At 35.3% G+C, this 9,969-nt stretch overlaps 1 protein-coding gene across 1 annotated transcript; it reads right to left on the bottom strand.

Moving 5' to 3' along the window:
* Positions 1-1,310: 1,310 nt before the first annotated feature.
* On the bottom strand, positions 1,311-2,258 carry LOC123245670 (olfactory receptor 6K3-like). The gene has a single exon (XM_044674642.1). It carries the CDS (start codon positions 2,256-2,258, stop codon positions 1,311-1,313), a length of 948 nt encoding a protein of 315 aa, XP_044530577.1.
* Positions 2,259-9,969: the final 7,711 nt, after the last annotated feature.

Raw genomic sequence — 9,969 nt, 5'->3', positions numbered from 1 at the left:
GAGCAAAAGAACTGTATAACCAAGTAATCATATGACAAACATAAACCTGGAAGAGTGTAAAAGATGTATTAGAGAGAGAGGAATAGTAGAAGTGGAGAAAGTTGAAAGTATTCTTCTACAAGTGAAGATAATGAGAGCCTCTAAAGGAGTGGTCACAGTGAGAAAAAAGAGGAAGAGATGGATGTCAAAGATGTTATTGAGATAGAATGAGAGAAAAAGCTCTGATATGAAAAATACTACGCTATTTTAAAATATTCATTCAAAGAAAGATGAAGATCTCTTTAAAAACTATTTGCATCAACAATTGATAATGGAATAAAGCTCACCAATTATGTGCTAATGTTAGTAACTTTTGGTAGAAAGAGAGATAAGGACATAGAAGCAACTTCCAAGAAGACCTATATCAGAAGGACTTACAAAAAAGACCATTATACTCTGGATGAACCCAGCATAGATACAATGAGTGTTTTCTTTCTCTTTTCTTTAATGAGTATAAGGAGAGAATAAGAAGGCTTAGAGCTTAAAACTCAGAAGTTCTATGTTTAATTCACCGAATAATCAACACTGTGCTAGAAGGTACCATGTGGTTTCAAAGAAAGAAAAGAAAAAATCCTGCCATCATTATTAATTATGTGATAAGTATATCCATTTGGGCTGAGGAAACATCACCAGACACCTCTGCTTGTTGAGGAGCTATAGACATTGCAGACATAACATCTAGAAAATATGGACACTGGAGTACAGCAAATATCAGAGAGTATGGGCTACCAGAGATGACTCCATATCCATTCAAGTGTGTCTATGCAATGCCCATCAAAGTGTCATCACTAAGCCATTGTTGCAGAATCAACCTACTACTATTTTGCAAATAAAACTGGCAGATTGGATAGCATAATTTCTCATTTAAAACATGATGACAATTTCTACTAACTTTCCAACACCAAGATCTTGTGCCAATAAGAAGAAAGAATTAAAAGGAAAGCTTTTGAAAAGTCAGTATAATAAAATTTATTATTATTTAGCTCAAGTGGCTGCACAGGGTGCAACAATGAATCATTTGTAATTTCTAAAGCTCAGAAAACCTTTAATTAATCCTTATATTTAGAGGAAAAGAATTTTGCTTGCCCAGCTGCCCAGCCCTTAGAGGGTTTTTCAACATCCCACTAACCCAAACTCCAAAACATGGAGCAGATATTCAAATAAAAAGAGGCAAATCATTGATAAGAAAAAATAACATAATTTCAGGGAATAACTCACAATGGAATCTAGCTCAGGATTAGTGGTAAGAGGCCTCTGCCAACAGGCCAGAATTAATTTTCTGACATACTGAATACCTTCTGAGGAGAAAGTATTTTCTTGATAGCCTCCTTCATGTCTTTATTTCTCAGGCTGTAGATAACAGGGTTACAAAAGGGGGCAAGAACAGCAAACATGAGGGCAATAGTCCTATCCAACAATGGAGGGAAAGTGGCTGAGAAGCGTAGATACATGAGTGATACACTGCCATAGAACATGATGAAGACAGTAAGATGAGAAGCACAAGTAGAGAAAGCCTTGTGGCGGCCTTCAACTGAGGGAATACCCAGGATCACAATGATGATCTGGATGTAGGAGAGGGTAATGATCAGCACAGCAATTAGGATGGCAATAGCATGGACCACATCCTCAACTAGAATCATGGAAGTGTCTGTGCAGACCAAGTTCAGCACAGGAGCAAAGTCACAGAAGAGCTGATGGATTTGATTGGAGCCACAGAAAGGCAAAGTAGAGATCCATATAATCTCAGGGAGCAGCACAAGAAAGCCAAAGACACAAGAACCTGTAATTAGTTGGCCACACAGCCTGGGTGTCATAATAGTGGGATAGCGCAGTGGATTGCAGATGGCAATGTACCTATCAATGGCCATTGTGGTCAGTAATATGCCCTCAGAATTTCCAAGAGAATGAAAGAAGTACATCTGTAGGAGGCAACCAGTGAAGGAGATTGTCTTCTGGTCACTGATCAGGTTGGAGAGCATCTTGGGAATGGTGGTCGTGGTGTACCAGATCTCCAGGAAGGAGAAGATGCCAATGAAATTATACATGGGGTTGTGGAGTCGGACATCCAGCCTTATAGCTATGAAAATCATGAGGTTCCCAATGACAACAAACATATAAATAAGGAGCAATGGGATGAATAACAAGAAACCACCATCTTGGAAACGGGGGAAACCAGAAAAGAAAAATTCAGATATTCCTGTCTGGTTTTTCCTCTCCATATCCTCAGAAGGCTCACCTGTTAAGACAGGAATAAGTAAATAAATAAAAAATAAATACATCAATGATATTGAATAGAATCCATATATGTATATGTATATGTGTGTGTATAGATAAATGGATGAATAAATGAATTAACAATTAAATGCCCAGGTATCCAATCCTGTTTTATTTTGAGAACCAAACCTAACATCTCTATCTCTGCTCAACACATTTATGTAACTGCTTATAATAGGACTTCAAATTTAATTTGAAAGTCAGAGAAAATTTCTTACCAAAGCAACTTTTAAATCTAGGTGTAGCAGATGTATATGATTCCTCTGATGAGGGTTCTCTGAATCATGGAAACTGTCAATGGACTTAGCATGCATGGCAATGGTGACTAGGTCACCTTAGAGGATTAGAAATAAAAGAATGCCTAGCAAGGGTAGGGAAGTGAGCATCATTTAAGCATGAAAATTGAGCAGTTGAGAACACGAGACAGTTTATGGGAATTCTCGGGGCAACATTTAGGACCTGACAAAATAAACTAATCAAATTTATGTATGATCTATAAAGATAGTAGAAATCACATATATTTGGAGGGAAGAAATTCTCCACAGGTTAGAACATTGGGATGATCTCATAAAATGGAATATAATAGTGATAAATGTAAAGTTCTACATTCATATTCAAAATACAAACAACTCAGAGGCAGCATGGTACAGTAGAATGAGTATAGACTTTGAAGTCAAAAGGCCAGATTTCAAAATCTAGCTGTGCCATTTATTACATTTGCATAACTTTGGGCAAGTCGGCTTGCATAGCTGAACTCCAGTTTCCTCAGCTACAAAATCAAGAAGTTCAACTAGATGATCTCTAAGGGTCTCTCCTAGCTCTGGTCCTAGATTCTATAGTGCTAAGAGATGGTGGGAGAGGTATGACTAGAAAGTAGTTTATATGAAAAAGATAAAATCCAGGGATTTTAGTAAACTGCAGGCTCAAAATGATCAACAATGTGATGTGACAATAAAAAAGCTAACATGAATTTTGTTCATAAGTACCTTCCCAAATGGTAATGGTAAGAGGCATAGCATGCAGAATAAAGATAATGATCAGCATGCTGTCTTCTGCATGTTCAGATTGTAGAGTTTCTATTCTGTGTTCCAATGCAGTAACTGGCAATCATGTTGGTCCAAAATGACTTCTTGCAATAGTATTTACACTAGACATTATATTTTAGAAGAATATTATTATAACTGGACAGAATTCAGAAAAGGGCAATCTAGAATGGCAAAGGACTTGGAGTTCATGACATATGATGTAAAGTTTGAAGGGATTAGCAATATTAGATGGAAATAAGAAGATTTTACAAGGGCAAGAAAACTGTCTTCATGTATTTGAAGGGTTGTCATGGGAAATGGGATTAAGTTTGCTCTGCTTGGCCATGAAGAGCAGAACTAAGAGCAGTGAGTAAAACTTGAAAATAGGCAAATTGAGATTTTATATGGAGGAAAGCTTTCTGATAATTGAGCTATATGAAAGTGAAATGGACGGAAATGGATTCCCCATCTCACTTCACTGAAGCAAATGCTTATTGGATATTTATTGAAGATTTTGTGTGGATTTTTTCTACTCGGGTATGGGTTGCTCTAGGTTATGTCTTAGATTATCATCCCACTAAAAGATTCTGTGAAATTCAAAAATTCATTGGGGTTGGATTCAGCTCTGGAGGAAGACTGATAGGGAGGAAAAAGAGGAGCCATAATACATTGATCAACATAGTGACTTTCTCTAAAATGTTTTCTCTTTATTGGTGACCTTTACTCACTTGTATTAAAAAACCAAATAGGGCCTTGATGAGAATCTGCTTGATAAAATACTCTCTTCAAATGGTAAAGTGGATAGTGGCTAGTCTTGGGGTCAGGAAGATCTGGATTTGAATTCAAATTAAGGTTCAGACACTTCCTAGCTGTGTGAGCTTAGGCAAGTTACTAATTCTCTATTTGCCTCAGTTTTTTCATCTGTAAAATGGGGATAATGTTAGTACCTAACTCTCTGGGTTCTTATGAAGACCAAATGAAATATTCATGAGGCACTTAGCACATAGTAGGCACTATATAAATATTAGCTATTTTATTGTTACTATTAATAAACTCAAAAAACACCAGGCAGTCATAATGTTTATAGGGGAAAATCTCCATAATGTTTATAGGGAAAAAGTTCCAACATAATAAGAAATATAAATTTCTGAGTGACGTAGAGGAAAGAACACTGGATATAGAGGTCAAAGGAGATGGGTTTGAATTCTGCCTCTGCTGACTGTTATGTGACTCTGAGCTCAACATTATCCTCTTTGAGATTCAATTTCTTTTCTCTGAAAAAATGAGATTAGAAAAAATATTTAAGGTGAACTCTAGCTCTATGAGTTTATTATTTCTTATTATTTCTGTGTTTCTGTTATTTTTTCTGTCCTCTAATAATAGAATTGCAGGACATTACAGTTTCTTCCAATCCCTCATCTATCCATGTAATCTGAGCTAGTTCTCAAATCTAGCCATGTTCATGTGCTTCAAAAAGATCTCCATTGTGTGAGGGTTTTTTTCCCCCATAGCAGAGCTGCCAGATTCTGTCATCTATAACTTCAGAATGATCCTCAAAACAAATTCTACATTCCATCTTGCACTTACCTTTGTCAGTTTTGGTGGACTTACTCTCTTTCCCTGCCTCTCCTGCCCCATTGTCTCTTCATTGAGTGGTTATAGGCAGCTCCAAGCCTCCTCAGAGAATATCAAGGTCAAGAAATTAGTCTCTACTGTGGTTTTCTCCCTTTAGTGACTGGAGTTCAGAAAGAAAACAACTTCTTTTCCCATGAGCTTTATTAATGAAATGTTCCCAATCATTTTTCCAATTAGATTCCCAGATCACATTGAAGTCAGGACTGCAAAATAAGTCTGTAATCAGACACAAAGCAATATTTTGTAGTTGTTTTTAATTGATTTATTTGTCTTGCAAATGCAACATCAGTTTGAGTAATAATGGCAGAAGAGGAAAAAAATGTCTTAAAGTCAGAAGATCCGGATTTTAATCCTGCCTCTTATTACTCTGGGCAACTTATTTAAACTATCCAAGTTTCCATTTTCTCATCTCTAAAATGGAGGAAATAACGTATCACCTAGGGATTGTTATTGTAGAAACACTTTAAACCTGAGTAGTCATTGTCATCATCACAGTTCAGCATATACTAACAAAATCTGGATTGTACAGTTGGTAGAGAGCTAGGCCTCTAGTCAGGAAGATCTGAGTTCAAATTTAGTCTTAGACACTTGCTATAAATGTGATCCTGGACAAGTCACTTAACTTCTGTTTGCCTCATTTTCTTCAACTGTAAAATAGAGCTAATAACTCCTACTTCACACATATGTTATAAAGACCAAATGAGATAATATTTGTAAAGCATTTAGCACAGGGTCTCACCCGCAATGGATACCATATAAATTTCTATATCCTTCATACAATATGTATATAGCATTTAAACAGCTGTGAGCTGGAACTTCAATGTGGAAATCAATGCTTGACTCTATAAATATTATGAGTCAAGTGCTCATGCTCATCCCCAATAATCAGAATGCAAAGAAATTTCTGGTAACTTCAAAGATCTCCCTGACTCTCAGAGAGCTAATGTAAATACTTTTGCAAGAAGCCATTTTTGACTATGATGATTGCCAGTTTCTGAGTTGGAATACAGAATGCAGAGGTGGCATTGAGCTGGCATGAGACCAAAAAGTCGGTTGAGATGTGCCTATAAAAGGAGAGAGACTTGGAACATCAGGGTCTCAATCTGGAGATACAGTGGGAGAGTAGGCATCATCTCAGGATTGTCTCTTAGCTAGGTTACTCTTATCTTATAGGATTAGGTACCTAGGCTGCTCATTGGTCAGCATCCGGCTTTAGTCATCATTCAATATCCATAAACAAATCTTCTATCAACAAAAAGATCAATTCTAAAATCAAAATCATCTTTTACTGAGATAAACCTGGCAGGCCTCAGGAAATCAGCTTCTCCTGGAACCTACTGAAGATTTAGCTTAATTTCATTATTTAGATAAGGTTTAGGACCCATCCTTAGTCCCTCTTTCTTCAATATTTAACCCATCCTTTCCTTTACCTTATTTACCATCATTAAACTAGTTATTATAAAGAAGCTGATACTGACCTGATCTGTTCTCAGCATTCTAAGGGGAAGTTGTCAGTTAACACTTCTTTACACTACTGAAGACATCTAAAAGCTTATTGATCTTCTGTGTTCAGGGTTAACAACGGCAGTCAGAAATAGTGTTCATACATTATACACAGAGGCTGATACACTGTGGTACAATCAAACATAACGGACTTCTCTACTAGCAACAATGCAAGAATCCAGAGCAAGGCTGAGGGACTCATGAGAAAGAAAACTATTGAGAAAGAATACATTCAGAGGAAGAACTATGGGAGGAGAAACACAGAGGAAAAACAACTGCTTGAACACATGGGCTGATGGGGATATTATTGGGGATGAAGACACTAAACGATAACTCTAGTCCAATTATCAATAATATGGAATTAAGTCTTATTCAATAATACATGTAAAACCCAGTGGAACTGTGTGTTGGCTAAGGGGGTTAGGGAAGGGTTGGGGGAGAAGAAAAGAATATGAAACACTTAACTATGGGAAAATATTCAAAATAAAAATAAAAATATAATTAAAAAAGAAATAGCATTCATAATATTAGAGTTTATTACTCTTGAAATCATTTTATAAACCAGTTGGTAGTTGAGGGAAACCATTTACTCCCTCATTAGTCAGTTGTAGTAAGTGGAGTCAAATGAGTGAAGAGTCCTGTCAGCTGCTTCATCACAAACCATATCCAGCTGCAGAATCACTGAAGCTGATTCAAAGTAATTTTGAATTTTACCATCTATATAGGAGGTTTCACTATACCCTCCAACTACTTCATTTACTAAAGGACCTTTCTTCTTCCCTTAGGTGCAACTTTTTATGTATAGTGTTCCCTTTTCTGTTAGGAGAATTAAATGAATTTTATACAATCAAAATATAAGCAACACTTCCATCCAACTTTAGGAAAAATTCTCCCCATTCTCTTGATCCATTTTGTGCTTCCTAGTTACTTAAGCCTCCAAACATTGTTAGAATATGAATTTATTAAAAGAATTTTAAAATTCTAAAATTGTAAAAATCAACAATTGTTAACATTAGCTCTCACTCATCCATTCACAGTACCACCAGTTTTAATCATTTAATCTAAGCTATTTATTTCATTCTGTTCATATCTAAGCCTGGAGGGGCAAGGAAGGAACTACATTTGCCCCTCAATAAAGAAAACACAGTTTTTGCATAGCACATTAATGACCTCACCTTGACATTATTTCCTGTTGTTCATATCTCAATACACCTTTGTTTCTTGGATGACTAATGGAATTTACTACCTGCATCTGGCTATGGATAATGGTCCCCAAAGGATTTAGGTCTCTCTATTAACACCTAAACAAGGAAAGAGGCTGGAGAGCACTTGCATCATGTTATCCATTTTTACTTCTGTTACTAACTTTTAAAAGTACTCTTTCTATGAAGATGACTTCGGACCCACAGGCACAATCCTTTCAAATCTCCAGCCTCAGTTTCTTCAGTCACTGTGGATTGTTAAGAGAGAGTCTGTAACCATACTCATGCCAAAGTTATTGGTTGGAGGCTTGTGTAGAGTAAAGAGGAATGCTACAAATTTTCAAAATTCTTTGTTACAACAGCTTGGCCATATATGTTCCTATTTCTCAGATGATGAAACAGATAACCAAAGAGGTCACTTATTCCTGTCCTTGCAGTGGAACATTAAAATAAAAATGATTAATAATTAAAATTATAACGAATAATAATTGAAAGATGAGTAAAAAACTATAATAAAGTAGAAAAATGTTAGCTTTAGTTTTTAATTCAAAGGATCCAAATTCAGATTCTGACTGCCATTTACTACCTGTGTGATCTTAAGTACTTACCCACTCTGGGTTTTAGTTTCCTCAATATCAACTCTATATTGATGGCCTTTAAATTTTTACATTTCTCTAGAACTTAATGGTTTACTAAGTTCTTTCTATCTATAAACACTCTGACATGTTATACCTTCTCCATGAAATCTTCCTTCATCCCCTTTCCTTCAATTCAAACTGACTTTCATACCTGCAGATGTTACAGAGTATTTTTCTCACACCTAATCCCATTTATTTAGAATTAAAGTTATTTAGGTATACAAGGTATCCCAAAAGTATTAATGCATTTTTTAACTATTAAAACTTACCTCTGAAGTTTACACAGGGCTTGACACATATTAAGTACTAAGTTCTTAATAAATGTTTATAAATTAATTTATCTCCTACTAGTTTATAATTCTACACGAGATCATTGCAATGAATTTCATTTGGGGTCCATGGTTCTCTGGGTAAGGAACATACTTTCATATATCATTCCAAGCAAAAGAACAGAGAAAGTTAGTTGAGATTTGCAATAAAAAAAAAACAGACAAAGAGGGCAGAGAAGTACATGGCATTTGTCTTTCAGAAGTCCAGTTTCACCTGAGGGACAAAGAGAACATGAAGAAACGAAGTGTGTGTATGAAATCCATAAATATTATATTGTATGTCAGAATAGTCTGAAATGGGAAAAGAATAAAGGGGAGAATTAAGTAAGTTAACACTTCTATAAAAAGATTATCACATAAAGCTGTGAAATGGTCCAGCCATTATGGAAAGCAATTTGAAACCATGCCTAAAAAGTCACTAAACTGTGCCTACCCTTTGGCTCAATGATATTACAACTAAGCAAACATCACAAAGAAATCAGAGAATAAGAAGCAAAGAAGCTAGACAAAAATATTTGTAACAGCTCTTTTTATAGTAGCAAAAAACTGGAAACAAAGGGAGTGCCCCCCTAGCTTTGGCTAAACAAATTAAAGTATATAAATACAATGTAATACTATCACAATGCAAGAAATGATAAAATTGACAGTTTAAGAGGAAATTGGGAAGACTTCTATGAACTGACTCAGAGTGAAATGAGCAGATTTCAATGTTTTATACATTGACAGAAACGATATAAAAAGAAAACACTGTGAAAGACTTCAGAACTCAGATAAATGCAAAGTCAAACCATGATTCCAGTGCACTAATGAAGAAGCATGCTACTCTCCTACTGCCAGAGAGATAGTGGACTATAATATAGAATGAGAGAAATTTTTAGACATGACTAATTTTCAAATTTGTTTTTTTCTGATCCTACCTATTTGTTATATAACAATTTTCATTATTATTTTGTTGTTCAAAAAGAGGTAGGAAGGAGAGAAAACAAATGCTTGTTAATGAGCAAAAATAATAAAATTAAAACTAGAAGGAAAAAGGGGCACCACATTAGAATATTATAATAAAGTACAAATGAATGTTAATATAGTTTTAAAGAAACTATTAAGGTTTAAAGGTTTGTTTTAAGGTAATATTATTGAAAAGAGAAAGTCAAACAAAAAAGTAGAAGTGGTAGAAATGAAGGAAAAGAAGGAACGAAGGAAGGAAGAAACGAATGAAGGAAGGGAGAGAGGGAAGGAAATAACAGAAGAAAGAAAGAAAGAAAGAAAGAAAGAAAGAAAGAAAGAAAGAAAGAAAGAAAGAAAGAAAGAAAGAAAGAAAGAAAGA

This window comes from Gracilinanus agilis, chromosome 4, assembly GCF_016433145.1.
Source record: "Gracilinanus agilis isolate LMUSP501 chromosome 4, AgileGrace, whole genome shotgun sequence".
Taxonomy (NCBI): Eukaryota; Metazoa; Chordata; class Mammalia; order Didelphimorphia; family Didelphidae; genus Gracilinanus; species Gracilinanus agilis.
This window is presented reverse-complemented; position numbering and strand designations above follow the sequence as displayed.

Coding starts and splice junctions, on each gene's coding strand:
- LOC123245670 (XM_044674642.1), bottom strand. CDS start 2,258: ATGGAGAGGAAAAACCAGACAGGAATATCTGAATTTTTCTTTTCTGGT.